Source organism: Triturus cristatus, chromosome 8 (genome assembly GCF_964204655.1).
Source record: "Triturus cristatus chromosome 8, aTriCri1.1, whole genome shotgun sequence".
NCBI lineage: Eukaryota > Metazoa > Chordata > Amphibia > Caudata > Salamandridae > Triturus > Triturus cristatus.
Window position 1 is genome coordinate 1,505,082,568 of NC_140591.1, and position 18,818 is coordinate 1,505,101,385.

Sequence of the window (18,818 nt, forward strand, 5' to 3'; positions counted from 1 at the left end):
CTCTGCTGACCTGGTTTCTCTGGCTCTACAGCACCTCTGCTGACCTGGTTCTCTGCACTCACGATGCACGCACCCGACTTATTATATATTTAAAAATATTATACATTTATTATAAGTACAAATATGCTATTTTTATAAACTATCTTAGATAATCTCTTGCCCTAATATATATATTTAAACACATACATATCATTTTGGAAAATAACAGTTTTTTTGCGGGAGTTGCGCACCCAGCGCACCCCAGCAAGTATATGACATAACGCGGGACCCGCCACCACGCAAGCATCTTGTACCATAATGCGCATGTGTCATGAATGCGCGGGAGCAGGAGTCGCGGACTGGTCGCATACCAATCACGCACATCACTTAATATTAAATGTATATGATGTAACTGAAAACGGCCAGAATCGGCGCACCCACCGCTTTGAGTGTGCGACTTTTTTTTTTTTAAGAAAATATTATAAATATATTAAAATCATTTTTTTTCCTTTTTTGCAATTTTCAGAAAAACATATAATGTTATTTAATGAATAAAATATTTATAAATGAACAGTTAAAAAACTGTAGAAAATCAGTACAAAAAAATAGGCATAACTACTATCACACTTAAATATTATCATTTGAAAAACCTTTGAAATTCACTGAAAAAAACCATAGGTTTCAGAGACGGTATACATAGAAATGAGCATTTAAGAAAGCTTTGAAATTCACTAAAAAAACCATAGGTTTTCAGAGACGTTATAGTTAGAAATTATAATTTAAAAAACTTTAGCAATTCACAGAAAAAAACATATGTTTCAGGGGTGTTATAGTTAGCTGGCCATTTCACTCGTACAAAACCATAGAAATTCCTCTGTTATGCTTAGTTCTGCTAACTATAACTCGCGAGCCCGCAATGCACTGCTGATAATGCCACATATTGCATCATTCATGACACGGTCAGTGACATCACTGATGTCATCACTGATGACATCTCAAATGACATCACTGATGACATAATCCATGTGATAAATTAGAACACCTTCTAACACCCTAATATAACCTTTGATACACCAACTCAAAATTTCAGACGGCCATTTTGAAAACCATAGTGTTAGAAAAGGTAGATGGACCGGGAGGGTCGGCCGGGGTCAGGAGGAGAGGTCTCCGGGGAGAGCCGTCTCCAGCGATCGTACAGACAAGTAACTTCCCCCCCACAGACAGATATCACACACGGATAAGGTTCAGTGATCTTTATAGGCACTTATTTAAGGTACGGTAAAATGGTACAAGGAGGTCTGGACTCAGGGGTCCCCTCGATTAGAGTCTCGTAAGGTAGGGAAGGGGGTAGCGGGACAGTCTATTTACCAATCAGGTAATTCGGATGGGATGGTGATGAGCTCACAATCCTCGAGCTTGGTGGTTAAGTGGTATGGGCCGCGGCAGCGCCAGCAGGTCCCGGTGTGGATGGTCGATACAACGGGCCGCGGCAGCGCCAGCAGGTCCCTGGAAGATGAACGGTCCGCGGCAGCGCCAGCAGGTCCCGGTGAGGATGGTCGTTACAACGGGCCGCGGCAGCGCCAGCAGGTCCCAGGAAGATGAAGGTTGCAGAGGGCCGCGGCAGCGCCAGCAGGTCCCGGTGAGGATGGTCGGTACAACGGGCCGCGGCAGCGCCAGCAGGTCCCAGGAAGATGAAGGTTGCAGAAGGCCGCGGCAGCGCCAGCAGGCAGGACGATGGTTCACAAGAGCGGGCTACGGCAGCGCCAGTAGACCGTCAGGGTTGAGTTCACTCGGTGTCTCTCGACTCCAGGATACAACTGCCTTCCTGCTCCGGAGCTGCCTCAGTTATAGGGCTGGTGCCCTTTGATGTCCGGACCCTCGCACTTGGAGGTCGGAGGGTCCGGGATGAAGGTGTCCAGACACCCAGCAGGGGGTGGAGCCAGCGCCCGGGGGAGCTGGGAGCGATCGGCACCTGGCGGGGGAGAGCCCTTGACGCTTCGGTCTCCCATTGACCTGCCAAGTGGTCCGCTCACCTCCTGGGTGGATAGTGGTGCCGGGATGTCGGGGCCGGCCAGGCCCGGGGTTAGGGTCGAGGGGAGGCCAGGCGGCCGCGTGGTACAGGGTCCAAGATGGCGGCTTGACCCGGCCGGGAAAGCTGGTGGGGCTGGACCCCGTGATGAGTAGGGGTCCGAGGGCAGAGGGTCCGTCGGGGGACAGGGTACAGGTGCTGGTCGCGGGGTTATGCCAGGTGGCCCGGAGTCCTGGCCTTGTCGAGCGGGGAGGGCGCGAGCCGTCTGTGAGGCCTGTCCAACATGCGTCCCCCCCAGCTGAAGGCGGGGAGAGTCACCCATCCCCTTGGGGACTCTCTTCGTCGAGGCGGAAAAAGCGGGACAGGCCATCCGCGTTGGCGTGGTCTCGGCCCGGTCGGTGCTCCACAGTGAAGTCCATTCCCTGCAGGGAAATGGACCAGCGCAAGAGTTTTGGGTTCTCCCCCCGCATCTGCATCAGCCATTGCAGGGGTCGATGGTCGGTCTGTACCCGGAAGTGGGTACCGAAGAGATAGGGCCGGAGCTTTTTGAGGGCCCACACCACTGCGAAGGCTTCCCTCTCGATGGTGCTCCAACGCTGTTCTCGGGCCAGGAGACGTCGACTGATGAAGGCCACCGGCTGGTCCTGACCTTCGAGGTTCAACTGAGAGAGGACGGCTCCGATGCCGTGGTCGGAGGCGTCGGTCTGCACCACAAACTCCCGACTGTAATCGGGGGCCTGGAGTACCGGGGCGGTGCACAGGGCGGCCTTCAGCTCCTCGAAGGCCGCTTGACAGTCAGGAGTCCAATTGACCCGCTTTGGCTGGTTCTTGGATGTGAGACCCGTGAGGGGCCCCACGATGCTGCCGTATTCCTTCACGAACCGCCGGTAGTAGCCGGTGAGCCCCAAGAAGGCTCGGACCTCGGTCTGGGTGACGGGGGGCTGCCAGGACTGGATGGCAGCAATCTTAAGTTGTAGGGGGGCCACCAGCCCGCTCCCTACTTGGTGCCCAAGGTAGGTCACAGACCCTTGGCCAATCTGGCACTTGCCGGCCTTAATGGTGAGGCCGGCCCGCTGGAGGGCTTGTAGGACCTCTTGGAGGTGACGGAGGTGGTCGGACCAGTGGCGGCTGTACACAGCGATATCGTCCAGGTAGGCAGCGCTGAATTCTTCAAGCCCCGCCAAGACCTGGTTCACAAGGCGTTGGAACGTGGCGGGGGCATTCTTCATGCCAAAGGGCATGACCTTAAATTGATAGTGGCCATCGGGGGTGGAGAAGGCCGACCGTTCCTGAGCCCTGGGTGTGAGGCCGATTTGCCAGTAGCCCGCCGTTAGGTCGAAGATACTAAGGTAGCGGGCGGCCCCCAGCCGGTCGATCAGCTCGTCGGCTCGGGGGATGGGATGGGCGTCGGTCCGGGTGACAGCGTTCAAGCCCCGGTAGTCGACGCAGAATCTCAGTTCAGGTGCGGTGCCGGGGGCAGCGGCTTTGGGGACTAGTACGACCGGGCTGGCCCAGGGACTGTCCGAGGGCTCGATGACCCCGATCGTGAGCATCTTGGCCACTTCCTCCTGTATGCAGGCCCGTACCCGATCTGGTACGCGGTAGGCCCGGTGCCGGACAGGGGGACTGTCCCCGGTGTCTACGTCGTGCAAACACCAGGGGGTGACCCCGGGGGTGAGGGAGAACAGGGCAGCGTACTGCAGCAGGAGGTCCCGGCAGTCCTGTCGTTGCTCCGTAGTGAGGGCGTCAGAGAGCCGGACCCCATCCACGGACCCGTCCTTCTCTTGAGTCTTCAGGAGATCCGGGAGGGGCTCGGAGTCTTCTTCGGTGCCACTGTCCGTAGCCATCAAGAGGCTTAGTTCGGAGCGCACAAAGTGCGGTTTGAGCCGGTTGGTGTGGAGGACCCGAAGGGGGTTCCGGGAGGTCCCCAGGTCGATGAGATAAGTGACGGGGCTTTTGCGCTCGACTACTTTGAAGGGCCCCGTCCACTTATCTTGCAGGGCACACGGTTCGGTGGGGGACATTACCCATACTTGCTGCCCCGGCTCGAATTCCACGGAGGAGGCATTGTGGTCATACCACCTCTTCATGTCTTCCTGGCTGGCCTCGAGGTTCGCCTTGGCAATCTCCCTGAAGCGCCGGGTCTGGTTTCGTAAGGCCAGGAGGTATTTGAAGACGTCTGGAGGGGTCGTTAGGGGGGCCAACTCCCAGCCCTCCTTCACGAGGCTGAGGGGCCCTCGCACAGGGTGTCCGTATAGGAGTTCAAAGGGGCTAAAGCCGAGGGACTTCTGGGGTACTTCTCGGTAGGCGAAGAGGAGGCACGGGAGCAGTACATCCCACTGGCGACGGAGAGGCTCTTCCAATCCCCCAATCATCCCTTTGAGAGTGCGGTTGAACCGCTCCACTAGTCCGTTTCCTTGGGGGTGATAGGGGGTCGTGAATCTGTAAGTGACCCCGCATTGTTGCCAGAGGGACTTCATGTACTTCGATATGAAGTTCGTCCCTCGGTCGCTGACGACTTCTCGGGGGAAGCCTACCCGGGAGAAGATCCCCATCAGGGCCCGGCCAACCACTGGAGCGGTCACGGTCCGTAGGGGCACCGCCTCGGGATAGCGGGTGGCATGGTCCACTAGTACCAAGATGAACCTGTGTCCTTGTGCCGTGCGAGGGTCCAGCGGCCCCACAATGTCTATCCCCACCCTCTCGAACGGGGTGGTGACCACCGGGAAGGGTTGTAGAGGAGCCTTAAGCTTCCGGCCACTCTTCCCGCTTGCTTGGCATGTGGGGCACGATCGGCAGTGGTTCAGGACGTCATTCCTCATTTTTGGCCAGAAAAAGTGGGTCACCAGTCGACTGTACGTTTTATCTTGGCCCAGGTGCCCAGCCAGGGGGACATCGTGGGCTAGGTTGAGTAGAAAGTCTCGGAAGCGGAGCGGTACCACCAGAACTCGACTGGCCCCCAGCTCGGCGATTCTTTGCTCGCTGTAGAGCAGGTCGTTATCCCAGTAGACCCAGTGGGTTCCGGTGGTGTCCCCGGCGGCTTGGGTGCTGGCTTGTTGGCGAAGTCCCTCGAGGGAGGGACAGGTCTTTTGCTCCTGGCGGAACTGTTCTTGGGTGGGCCCCCCTTCTTGCCGCCACTGAGCCAGATCCGGAAGGTCCTGGGGTTGCGCGTTTTCTTCGGGGGCCGGGTCTGGGAGGTCGGCCTCGCCGTTGTCCTCTACGGGGGCAACCGGGGGCGGAGGTGCCGGCCATTCGGTTTCTTCTGCTCGGGGGGCGGCCCGGCCGGCCATGGATCGGGTGGTTATGCAGGCCCAGTCCGGGAGGCCCAGCATCCCCAAGTGCTCTCTTCTCTCGACGGTGGCCCACGGGGAACTCTCGAGGTCATTCCCCAGGAGGCAGTCCACGGGGGCATCGTCCCGGACCGTCACTTTCAGTAGGCCGGAGACCCCTCCCCATTCAAACGGGACGCAGGCCATCTTGCACATGCTTTCAGAGTTATCTGCCGAGCGGACGGGGCAGAGAATGTTCGGCAAGATCTGCTCGGGCTTCACCAGGTGACAGCGGACGGCCGTCACGCTGGCGCCGGTGTCGCGCAAGGCCTCAGCTCTCTGTCCATTAATGGTCACCCACTGACCGTATTTCCTGGTGTTGGCGGGTAGGGGAGCCCGCGGAACCATGTCTCTTCCCCCTAAGCATGCCAGGACCATGGCGGCCGGTTCCCACCCTTGCTGGTCCGGCTCATACTCCTCGGGACCCTCCAACGACTGCTCCTCCCCCAGGGCAGCGGCAGCTACCTGGCGGGGTTTGGGCGTTTGGTTCAGCGGGCAGTTCGGATCGTTGGCGTAGTGGCCTAGTCGCTGGCATCTGTGGCACGTGACGTTGGCTCGGTACCCAGGCCGCAACGGGGGGTTGCCCCGGCCGGCCGGCGGCGGGGTGCTGGCCACGGTTGTTGCTGGCAAGGCGTCTCTCCCCCGCCCCTGGCCTCCTCCTCCTCCCCGAGGACGGTGCTGGCCTTGGTTGCTTCTGTTCTGGTCGTGTGGCCCTTTCCGGCCCACTCGGGTGCTCTCCCACCGGTCAGCTTCGGCGGCGAGCTGCCGGGGGTCAGTCAGCTTACTGTCGAGTAGATGCTGCCGGAGCTCGACGAAGCAGTTGTTTGACAGGTGTTCCCATACCATGAGGTTGAAGAGCTGTTCGTAGGTGGTGACCTGACTTCCCTTGATCCAACCCTCGAAGGCCCGGCTGAAATAGTTCACGTATTCCACCCAAGTGGTACCTGGGATCCGGGTGCAATCCCTGAACCTCTGGCGGTACATCTCGGGCGTGAGGCCGTAGCGGGTGAGGAGGGCAGCCTTCATGTGGTCGTAGGACGACATTTGGTGATCGGGGAGCTGCAGCAGGGCATCGCGACCCTCGTTGATAAATCTCCCCCAAAGTCCGGCTCCCCAATCACTCCGGTCGATCCGGTGGGAGGTCATTGCGATCTCATAGGCCTTAAACCATTGTTGTATGTCGTCTTCTCGGACATACTCGCGGACCACATCCTTGGGGATGTGAACTTTTTTCTCAGTTGGTCCCGGGGTGTGTGGTCTTTCAGGCACCCCCAAGTCCTTATGCTGTTTGCGCAGTTCTATCTCTGCCAATTGGCGCTCGTGCTCGAGCGTTATCTTTTTCTCTTCCAGCTCTCTCTGTCTCTGTTTTTCTTCTCGCTCCTCTCGAATCCGCATCTGCTCGAGGTTGAGTTTCTGTTCAGCTAACTTGAGCTCCCCATCCATCTTGAGTCGTGCCATCTCTAATTCGTGCAGTCTGACTCTGTCTCTTTCTCGTATCTCCTCCGGTGAGAGGCCCGTTCCCCGTTCCTCGGGAGTCGTGGCGTTCCCCTCTGGTGTAACGCTGTTTTGGTCTGAGGGTCTTGCGACCCCCGTTTCTGTCCACGACTCAAGGGCGTGCTTTAGGTCATCCTTGGTACTCAGGCCAGTGGTAGCAATGCCAAGTTCTATGCAAAATTGTCTCAGTTCGCGGTGGTTGTACTCCTCTAGTTTCTCCATTTGGAACTTCTCGGTGGAGCTGCTATCTTTGGTCGACATCGTGCTTTGTCGTGGGGTGAGCTACTCTCTGTACGATTACGCGTTGATTCGGATCGCGCCGCTGGCCACCAATGTTAGAAAAGGTAGATGGACCGGGAGGGTCGGCCGGGGTCAGGAGGAGAGGTCTCCGGGGAGAGCCGTCTCCAGCGATCGTACAGACAAGTAACTTCCCCCCCACAGACAGATATCACACACGGATAAGGTTCAGTGATCTTTATAGGCACTTATTTAAGGTACGGTAAAATGGTACAAGGAGGTCTGGACTCAGGGGTCCCCTCGATTAGAGTCTCGTAAGGTAGGGAAGGGGGTAGCGGGACAGTCTATTTACCAATCAGGTAATTCGGATGGGATGGTGATGAGCTCACAATCCTCGAGCTTGGTGGTTAAGTGGTATGGGCCGCGGCAGCGCCAGCAGGTCCCGGTGTGGATGGTCGATACAACGGGCCGCGGCAGCGCCAGCAGGTCCCTGGAAGATGAACGGTCCGCGGCAGCGCCAGCAGGTCCCGGTGAGGATGGTCGTTACAACGGGCCGCGGCAGCGCCAGCAGGTCCCAGGAAGATGAAGGTTGCAGAGGGCCGCGGCAGCGCCAGCAGGTCCCGGTGAGGATGGTCGGTACAACGGGCCGCGGCAGCGCCAGCAGGTCCCAGGAAGATGAAGGTTGCAGAAGGCCGCGGCAGCGCCAGCAGGCAGGACGATGGTTCACAAGAGCGGGCTACGGCAGCGCCAGTAGACCGTCAGGGTTGAGTTCACTCGGTGTCTCTCGACTCCAGGATACAACTGCCTTCCTGCTCCGGAGCTGCCTCAGTTATAGGGCTGGTGCCCTTTGATGTCCGGACCCTCGCACTTGGAGGTCGGAGGGTCCGGGATGAAGGTGTCCAGACACCCAGCAGGGGGTGGAGCCAGCGCCCGGGGGAGCTGGGAGCGATCGGCACCTGGCGGGGGAGAGCCCTTGACGCTTCGGTCTCCCATTGACCTGCCAAGTGGTCCGCTCACCTCCTGGGTGGATAGTGGTGCCGGGATGTCGGGGCCGGCCAGGCCCGGGGTTAGGGTCGAGGGGAGGCCAGGCGGCCGCGTGGTACAGGGTCCAAGATGGCGGCTTGACCCGGCCGGGAAAGCTGGTGGGGCTGGACCCCGTGATGAGTAGGGGTCCGAGGGCAGAGGGTCCGTCGGGGGACAGGGTACAGGTGCTGGTCGCGGGGTTATGCCAGGTGGCCCGGAGTCCTGGCCTTGTCGAGCGGGGAGGGCGCGAGCCGTCTGTGAGGCCTGTCCAACACATAGATACTCCAATACCAATAACTAAATACCCACTCATTGACTCATTTGAGATGTCATCAGTGATGTCATCAGTGATGTCACTGACCATGTCATGAGTGATGTAATATGTGACGTCATCAGCAGTGCATTGCAGGGGCGCGAGTTATAGTTAGCTGAACTAACTATAACAGCGGAATTTCTAGGGTATTGTACGAGGGAAATGTCCAGCTAACTATAACGCCCCTGAAACCTATGTTTTTTTCAGTGAATTTCTAAGGTTTTTTAAATGCCAATTCCTAACTATAACATGCATGAAACCTATGGTTTTTTCAGTGAATTTCTAAGGTTTTCTAAATGCCAATTCCTAACTATAACGCCCCTGAAAACTTTGTTTTTTTCTGTGAATTTCAAAGGTTTTTTAAATGCCAATTCCTAACTATAACGTGCATGAAACCTATGGTTTTTTCAGTGAATTTCAAAGGTTTTTTTTAAATGCTAATTCCTATCTATAACTTATCTCTAAAGATATCATGTTTAATGATTTTGATTGGATTTCTATATTTTTCAAATTCATTGTGTCAATTTCATTAATTATGTTTTTTTTAAATATTTTTTATCACCATTGTTTCAAACATATTTTTTTATATTTTTCAAAATATTTTTTGAACTATATGTGCAAAACTTTATTTGAGATATATTTTTTTTCAATGTTTTTTGGATCTGCGCACCGTTCCCGATCTGTACGCGATAGCATCCACGCATGGTATGCGTTGGGTACGTGTTCAGTGCGCGATCGCTATGCGACTGGTACGCGACTCCCAGCTTATACGCGATATGTTCGATGTACGTAACGCGATGTTTACGCGCTTCCACGATGCGTCATATGCGTCCATGACGCGGTAGGTGCGCGAATCCCGTGAAATATTTAACATTTAAAAATACATATATATATGTATTTCATGTGCATATTAATTCAAGACAAACTGTAAACTAGTCTTAAAACTAATACATTTTTACATCTAATGCTATATTTTTTTAAATTAAATTTCGCGGATGCGCGCTGGGTGCGTGATGCGTATGCGCACGGTGCGCGGATCCCATGTGACCTGCAAAAAAAGAGATTTGATTGGTTCATTACACTTCCTGTTCTAACTACTGAAAGACCCCACCCATTTCAATCATTCTTCTTTGAGCTTCTTTGGAGAACCATCTCTTTGGAGAGAAGAAGATATTTTAAGACTAAGTATACACTTAGCATCACCTGCATCACCTCAAACCTCTGAGGATGAATTTTTGCCGGAGGAACCACACAAAAAACGTTTATCTTCAGTGGTGTGGACATTTTTTACTTTTCCTGAAGGACAGAATAAGACCAATGCCACCTTGGTCACATGTAAGATTTGCAAAAGAGTCTTATAGAGAGGGGATCCTAACAAGAAATACTCTTGCGGCACGGCAAGTATGATGAAGCACATGAAGACCCTTCATCCAAACAATCTTGCAAAAGAAAAGTGCCGACGGATGAAAGACACTCCTGCTCCTGCGTCATCCACCTCATCGCAGCCGAGCACGTCAAGAGTGCATCCATCAGACCAAACCTTGGACATCCGTCCTCAATTTAAATTTTTAAAAGTGCTCTGCACTAACTTCAATAAGACTTTGTGCTATGGTGAGCAGTCAATCGATCTGATCTGCTGCCGGCAAGAAAGCCATATTTGCTAGTTATTTTTTTTTGGTTTTTTTTTACTGTTCCCTGAAGTTCATTGTTTGGTTTCTCCTGTTTTTTTTTTTTTTTTGATTTTTTTTTTCAGAAAAACCAAAAAAAATCAGAAAATTGTTCAGAAAATCACAAAAAAATTTGAAAGAACAAAGAAGAAAAAAAAAGTTCTTGTAAGAACTAACTTTCCTGGTTTAAAAAAAGAGCTACATTTCTTTGTTACTGTGTGAAAGTTTAGATGAATGTATATGTAAATGAGAAACACTCTTATTCTGTATCTATAAAAAAGAATCACAAATAAATGTATATTAATAACTTTTAAAATTATACTATTCCATTACTGTACAAACACATTTTATATAAATACTGACTAAGAAACTATGTATCTGAACCACAAGTGTGACAATGTTTAAAACACTACATGCATAGTGCATGCTACTTTGAAGCAGTTTATGCCCTAAAGCCTACCTCACTAAAACACTACATGCTAACTGACTGGATGATTACAGTACTATAAGGAGACACACTGGGTGAGTGGCAGGGTGTTTGCTAGAAGAGTATGAATACTAACTAGGAAATTGAAGGTGTGAAACACAACTGTGTAGGTGATTAGAGGGCTGCCTTCATACTGCATAGGCATTTAAAGCAGTCCATGTGCTAAGACCTGGCTCACTGCATGACTACTTAGGCACTGACTGAATGATTAGAGTACTGCAAAGAGAGTGCCTAGGTGAATTTATAAGTGCTAGGCTTTTCGCACAGGGAATGGATTACTACTTGGTACTAAATGGGTCACTAGAGGAGTGCAAAGGCAGTGACAAGATTCTTGCAGGACTGTATGGATACTGACTAGGAAATTGAAAGTGTGAAAGACAAGTGTCTAGGTGGTTAGAAGACTGCATGCATAGTGGATAGGGGTTTGAAGCAGTCCATGTGCTAAGGCCTAGCTCAGTGCATGAATACTTAAGCACTGACTGAATGATTAGAGTACTGCAAATAGAGTGTCTTGGTGAATTTATGAGTGTTTGGGTTTTGGCACAGTGAATGGATTAGTACATGATGCTGAATAGGTCACTAGAAGACTGCAAAGGGATTGACAGGGTGTTTCCTGGAAGTGTATGGATACTGACTAAGGAATTGAAGGTGTGAAAGACAATTGTGTAGGTGGTTAGAGGACTGCATGCATAGTGGATAGGGGTTTGAAGCAGTCTATATAATAAGGCCTGGGTCACTCGATGAGTACTTGGGTACTGACTGAATGATTAGACTACTGCAAGGAGAGTGCCTAGGTGAATTTATTAGGGTTTGGCGCAGTGAATGGATTAGTACATGATGCTGAATGGATCACTAGAAGAGTGCAACAGGAGTGACACGGTGTTTGCTGGAAGTGAATGGATACTGACTGGGGAATTGAAGGTGTGAAAGACAAATGTGTAGGTGGTTAGAGGACTGCATGCATAGTGGATAGGGGTTTGAAGAAGTCCATGTGCTAAGACCTGCCTCAGTGCATGAATACTTAGGCAGTGACTGAATCATTAGAGTACTGGAAAGAGAGTGTCTTGGTGAATTTATAAGTGTTTGGGTTTTGGCACAGTGAATGGATTAGTACATGCTGTTGAATGGGTCTCTAGAGGACTGCAAAGGAAGTGACAGTGTGTTTCCTGGAAGTGTATGGATACTGACTAGGGAATTGAAGGTGTAAAAGACTACTGTATAGTATGTTAGAACGCTACATGCATACTGCATAGACATTTGAAGCAATCTATTTGGTACTTAAAAACTAACTAAAGAATCAGACTACTTCTAGGACAGTGCTTAGGTAAAACTTTTACATTTTCAGTTCTGCAACAGTGAACAGAATAGTACATGGTACTACACCTTAGTGTCAAACCCTGACTCATTTTATCAATGCATAAGCAAAGACTAGCTTCTAATGTTAATAAAACTTGACAACATGACAGGTTTTAAAAGAGTTATCTGCTAAAAAATACACAATGTTACCAAACGCTTCTCTCACAGTGGTTCCCAAATGCACACAGACTCACAGTGTGATTCTAGACAAGCACCACTATCCCTTGGATTTTACCAAAACTCATTCACTACACTGGAAGTGATACATATTTCACGACTACACTTTACTGTCAATACTTAACTCATTTAATGAAAGCATAAGCCATAACTGTCTTCCAATGCTACTAAAACTTCACAGCATGACATGTTTTAAAACAGTTATCTGTCAGCAAATGCACGATGTTACCAAACGCTTCTCTCACAGTGGTTCCCAAATGTACACAGACTCACAGTGTGATTCTAGACAAGCACCAGTATCCCTAGGAGTTTACCAAAACTCATTCACTACAGTGGAAGAGATAAGGGAACTGCACACAATCTACATATTTCACGACTCCACTTTAGTGTCAATGCCTGACTCATTTAATCAACACATAAGCAAAGACTGGCTTCTAATGCTACTAAAACTTGACAACATGACAGGTTTTAAAACAGTTTTCTCTCAGCAAATGCACGATGTTACCAAACGCTTCTCTCACAGTGGTTCCCAAATGCAAACAGACTCACTGTGTGATTCCAGACAAACAACACTATCCCTTGCACTATACCAAAACACATTTCTTCATCTACATGGAGTACTACATTTTAGTGCAGAAACATAACTCATTTCACAAATTCATAAACAATGACTGGTTTCTAATTCTACCAAAATATAAAATCAGCACAGTTATCTGTCTGCAAACACATGAACACAAATGCTTATCACAGAATGGTTTCTACATGCACACACACTGTCAATGAGATTGTAGAGAAAAAAAGTACTCCCTACACTTTAGCAGGAGAAATACATTACTCTGATTAAAATCAAAATAGTCTACATACATCTCCTCACAATTAAATAACTCATCTTTCAAGTTATTTTGTAGATTAAGAAGTATATCAGTCACTCACCATATTTTCTTTTACAGAATCTCTGCACTGTGCACCTCTCAGCAAAAACAAAGAATGGAAAAGTCTCCCTTTCATTTTCCACCCATATACATGTAAATATCACAATCCTTCACACATAAAAGCAAACACACATTTCTATTGGTTAAACATTTCAACCCTTTCTAACTAAAATACATTTCAACCCTTCCCCCAATCTGCCTTCTGCCTATTACCATAGAAACAGGTCATGGAACACTGCACTGAGCACCCAGGTCCGAAGTTCAGCACACAATGTTGCTAAACAAGACAGGAAGTGTGCTTTTCATATATAATGTTCCTTACAATCTGTTTTTGTCAACCAATAAGAATCATACCTTTAAAAAACAGAAATATACACCCTAGCTTTCAGTGTAGAAAGTAGTCATACAACCAATGATTTCTTGTCGTTTCTCCCCCAAAAATTTCCATGGATCCGCGAACCCACCGCGAGAGAATCCGTGCATCCAACGCGTTAGGATGCGCACACCGTGCGCCCATTTCGCCGCGTTTTAAAAAAAAAAACGGGGGCCCCAGGGGGTCCTTCTGGGACCCCCCTAAGCACCTCTAGAGGGTCAGAGTATTTCCACTCTGCCCCCTTTATATGTTTTACACACTTATTCCCCTTGCTTCTTCAGCCTCGCTTCTACCGAGGCAGAAAATGGCCGCCAACAGTTCTTGGTTTTGAATGTACAGAGACGCTCGACAGCCATTTAGCATTCAGCGCGTGATCGGGATGGGTGCGCGCTCGTTTCGAGGAGGGTGCGCTTACGGTGCGGGTAGGGTCCGCAAATCCTCCCCGGCCATAGATATCACTAACTTTTTTACCCTAATTTTCTCAGAAACTACTGAACAGATTCACACCATATATGCAAAAGGCACGAGTCCAAACTGAGGACTACCTCTTTGCCAAATTTGGTGTCATTCCGTTCAGCGGTTCGGGCTGTAGCTGCGACAACAGATCCTATGGGAAACTGCATGGGGAAAACGTGTTTTAGGACCCCCCTTTTTTCTCAGCCCCCGCTTGACGAATCACCACGAAACTTTCAGTGTAGGAGCGGAGCGAAGCTGGCCAAAAGTTTGGAAAATTTCGATTCATTAACCGGCGCCAAAGATATTCCCAATAGAATGTTGCGGATTTCCTATGGAAAATAGGTCCTAACTATAACTATCTACTGGCGACTGCCAGTAGATAATATATATTTACATTTCAAACTAAACTACCTTCAATGGATGATGTCATCAGCGATGTCATCAGTGATGTCTTTTGAGATGTCATCAGTGATGTCACTGACCATGTCATGAATGATGCAATATGTGACATCATCAGCAGTGCATTGTGGGCGCGCGAGTTATAATTATCAGAACTAACTATAACGGAGGAATTTCTATGGTTTTGTTCGAGTGAAATGGCCAGCTAACTATAACACCCCTGAAACCTATGTTTTTTCTGTGAATATATATATACACACACACACACTTATATATATTCCAACTGTAATGCTCCCAAATAGTGAAGATGCCGCACGTGGCGTGTTTTCACTTATTTATTGACAAGGCAGCACTCCAAAATAAGCAACGGCATCCACTAGAGGATTTATAAATTTATGAAAGACTCGAACAACCATAATGCACTGGAAAGCCACGCCCATTAGGTGGGATTAAAAAGAACATGAAGCTGTGATTACCTTTGGCAGCTGCAACTCCTCATGAGCCATTTCCTGAGATCAAGGGAGAGAGGACACCCAAAACGCTTATGGATATGATGACAGATTGAACTGTGCCGGCGAAGCTATTTTGGAATACTGCCTTGACAATAAATAAGTGAAAACATGCAGCGTGTGGCATCTTCAATATTTAGGAGCTTTACGATTGGAATGAGTAGCGGCCCTCCTTGGTCCCGAAGATGCCCCCTTGCGGAATAGCGGGTCGGGTGCTATCACTAGTATGGAGCACAAGCAACGGCGTGTATATTGGCAAGGTAAAAATACAGCAGGACAATTAACCTTGCCAGTAATGCATTAACCCAATGTTGACATTTGATTTATTAGAAGGAGATTAAGCAACGGCACCCACTAGAGAATTTATAAATTTATGAAAGACTCGAACAACCATAATGCACTGGAAAGCCATGCCCATTAGGCAGGATTAAAAAGAACATAAAGCTGTGATTACCTATGGCTGCTGCAACTCCTCGTGAGCCATTTCCTGAGATCAAGGGCGAGAGGACGCCCGAAACACGTATGGGTATGATGGCAGATTGAACTGTGCCGGCGAAGCTATTTTAGAATGCTGCCTTTCCAAAAAATAAGTGAAAACACGCCGCGTGTGTGTCAGGAATCACAGGAGGTTTCCTCCTTCTACTTCCTCCGTTGCTACTATTCTCTCATTACAAACTCAAAGAGTAGCTAATCCCTTTAGTTGGAGTGCTAGTTGGCACCGTAGAAACTCCAACATGGCCGCCAACATCCTGACATTGCAACAGCATATCGCTGTTTAGCAGTCTAGTCTTTCAGTGAATGACAGTTGGTGAGGTGTGCTCCAACATTCTACTGTGCACTTCACTGAAGATTCTTCTGGAGCAGCACCTGTTTCTCTTGCGTCGTGAAAGATAGTCAGGGTAGTAGCGGAATAAGCGGGTTTAGCTTCGTCGGTTACTACTAATATCAAGGACTAATGTTAGTGGCAAAATCTAAGAAATTACTTCTGTTTTCACCTAGAGCCTAGGGTAAAAATCTGTTTGAAAATACATAAAAATAAATCAGGCTTAGGTTATGCTCAAGCTAGCAATAGCAGTATAATTGGTGAGGAAGATCAAGATAAACATAATTTCAAGAGTAACTCTTAACCTTTTATTTCTGTGAGGAAGACTGTGTGAGGTGAACGCTGGCGAGTCCTCCCAACTCGCAGAGTCTTGGGAAATGTTTCTTTGAAGGTGATTATCTCAATTTTCATTGAAAGGATAAACGCGAGCACTGTCCTTCCGTGCTGCATTCCTGAAGGAGATATCACGCATTTCGATTTAAAGGACAACGCGGGCACCGTTTTTCCAGTGCCGCGTAGTCCTGAAAGATTGAAAGAAAGAAATTTGCGCGCACGTTTCTCTTTGTGCGCGCGATAGTCTTGAGAGCAGAAAAGACTTACCGGCAATATTCTAACGCCACTCTTTCATTGAGTCGCGTTAGTTCTAAAACCGGGCGAGTGCGAACACGAGATCATTACTGTTCGTCTCGCATAACATTATACTGGAAGAGTAAATAAATTAATTGCATACGTCTCTGGTTAGCAGCCTTAAAAATTCTAGCAGTATCTAGTCAGAGGCAAAAACTATTCTGAAGCACCTTCTTCAATTGGCTGGGATACATACATAGCTAATCATCTTTTCCACAAAGATGATTAGCTATTACAAGGCTGGTGCATGCAAGCAATAGACGTCGCAATTTTAGATGCAGTTAAACAACTTCAGACACCATTTATAAAACATATCTATCACTTGCCAGTGAGTATTCAGTTGGGAAAAAAGAGAGAATAAACATTAAGCACATACAGAAAAGAATATTTACTTACCTGGTTTTCTTCTTTTAAGACAGAGCAGCTTAGAGTAGAACGACCTGTGAAGAAAAGAGCAAGTGATTAGAGTGAAGGCTTCTCTGGGTAAACGCACACTACACTCGAGAGAAGTAAGAAGAGCGGCAAGCCCAAAACTACCCACTGGTGAGATCAGTTATTTTATATAAAGGAAAGCAGTCCGTTTAAGGTAAATCAATTATATCTGACTATGTAATGTTTTTAGCTTGAACAACCAGAAGAAGAAGACCAAGCAGGACCAGCTGAGTTTTGGAGCTGTCTCTTCTCTGTCCCAACCCTCAGTACTTACCTGCGATGGATTAATACAAACCTAGCAGGGCGGGTTCTGAGAAGGGCATTGGGATTTAGCATCATTCTGCTCCTGTGTGATTAAACTAGTTCTAGCACGACCCTGACAGAGTGAAGTGCCCACGTTGGTACAAGCACCTGAGCAGAATGACGTAAGCTCTGGATTTAAAAAATGTAGACGAGATTTTAAGTAATATACAAAGGGACTTAGAGGCAGTGAGGGAGGAAAATAAGATATTAAGACAAGAGATTAGAACCTTTAAAACGGGAACACCAGTTCAGGGTGCCAGTCAAACCTTCACATCTTTTACAACACAGAACCCAAACACTAGCACTCCATCTTTTGCCCCCACTCAAGTCATCCACTCATTATCCCCAGTAATTTCTCTTGCTCCACCAGAGAGGTTCAATGGAGATCCGCAAAAGGCACAATTTTTTTTGACCCAGTGTTCATTGCACTTTATGTGCCGTCCAACAATTTTCCCTGATGCCCAATCCCGTGTGGCGTTCATCCTGTCCTACCTTAGTGGGGATGCCGCTTCTTGGTCCATGCCACTAGTGTCCAAAGATGACCCAATTTTATACAGTCTAGAAGATTTCAAGAAAGAATTCCTCCGCATTTTTGATCGCAGAACAGCAGCACAGGCTTCTGACAATGAACTGTTAGAATTGAAACAGGGTAACCGAGAACTCGTGACCTACCTAGCCCAATTTAATAAATTAATAGTAGAGACCAATTGGCCTGAGAATAAAAGAGCGGCAGTATTTTACAGGGGATTGCATGAAGAATTGAAAGATGCCCTTTCCCAAATTCCGAATTGACCTACTGACATCTCTGCCCTAGTGGATTTAACTCTAGAGATTGATTATCGACAAAATGAGCGAAGAGGAGAACGTAGACGGGAGTTTCGACCTAGTGTTCCACGTTTTGACCGAGTTAAAACAGAGCCAACACGAACGGTGGAAAGTTCGACAGGAGCAGAACCCATGCAAATTGGAGTGATCAGAGGTCCGCTCTCTAAGGAGGAAAAAGAAAAACGAAGATTAAACAAGTTGTGTTTGTATTGTGGAGGAAGTGGACATTTCGTCAAGAATTGTTTAAAAAGACCAAAATTACCAGCAAAGGAGAAGTAAAACTAGAGGCACCACGGTTGAGCGGAGTTGGACCCGTGGTTGCAAAAGGAGCAACAACTCCAATAGGTCATCAAGTAGCGAACACACTACAAGTCTCTTCACCCCATTTGGAAATGACAGTAACATTAAGATTTAGAGGTACAAATTTGACCGGAGTCATTGTCATGGTTGATTCTGGAGCAACGGGTAATTTTTGCGACCATAAATTTGCTGCTCAGATTGGATTACAAGCTATTAAAAAGGAGAAAAGCGAGTATGTCCGAGCAGCGGATGGTACAGAATTAACTTCAGGACCAATAACCAGTCACACGGAATTGGTACACATGATCACCATCGAGGGACACCAAGAGACCTTACAGTTTAATTTAATTGACGCCCCCCAATTTCAATTAATCCTAGGTCTACCATGGCTGACTGAACACAATCCATTGATAGATTGGGGAGCCCGGACTATTCAATTAAATTCGGAATATTGTACAAGACATTGTTTTGAAAGGTTGACTAATCCTACCGTAACCAGTGCGGTCACTCAGTTATGCACAAATGGAGGTTCAATATGTGTCATTCAAACACCTGAAATACCAGGACCTTACCAGGAATTTTCAGATGTCTTTGATGAAATCAAAGCCGAAACATTACCTCCACTCAGGTCTTATGACTGCAAGATCGACCTGGAACCTGGAGCCAACCTACCTTGCAGTAGATTTTATGCCCTAACGGAAAAGGAAAATCTCCACTTGAAAGAATATTTAACCAAGAACTTGGCAAA

At 48.5% G+C, this 18,818-nt stretch overlaps 1 protein-coding gene and 1 long non-coding RNA gene across 24 annotated transcripts in view; one reads left to right on the forward strand and one right to left on the reverse strand.

The window, feature by feature from the left end:
- The window catches only part of LOC146806014 (uncharacterized), a 664,408-nt gene that overhangs the window by 621,694 nt on the left and 23,896 nt on the right, over positions 1 to 18,818 (forward strand). The gene's annotated exons all lie outside the window — the stretch shown is intronic.
- LOC146806015 (uncharacterized) overlaps positions 1 to 18,818 on the reverse strand; it is a 141,052-nt gene that overhangs the window by 76,730 nt on the left and 45,504 nt on the right. For all 19 annotated transcript variants that reach the window (XR_014967968.1, XR_014967967.1, XR_014967958.1 and 16 more), the window contains one exon: positions 16,607 to 16,650. Coding sequence is in view for 4 of the 19 variants with exons in the window: in XM_085623347.1 (XP_085479473.1) it covers positions 16,607 to 16,650 (44 nt within the window). In the remaining 15 variants the exon portion in view is untranslated. The remainder of the gene's footprint in view (positions 1 to 16,606; positions 16,651 to 18,818) is intronic.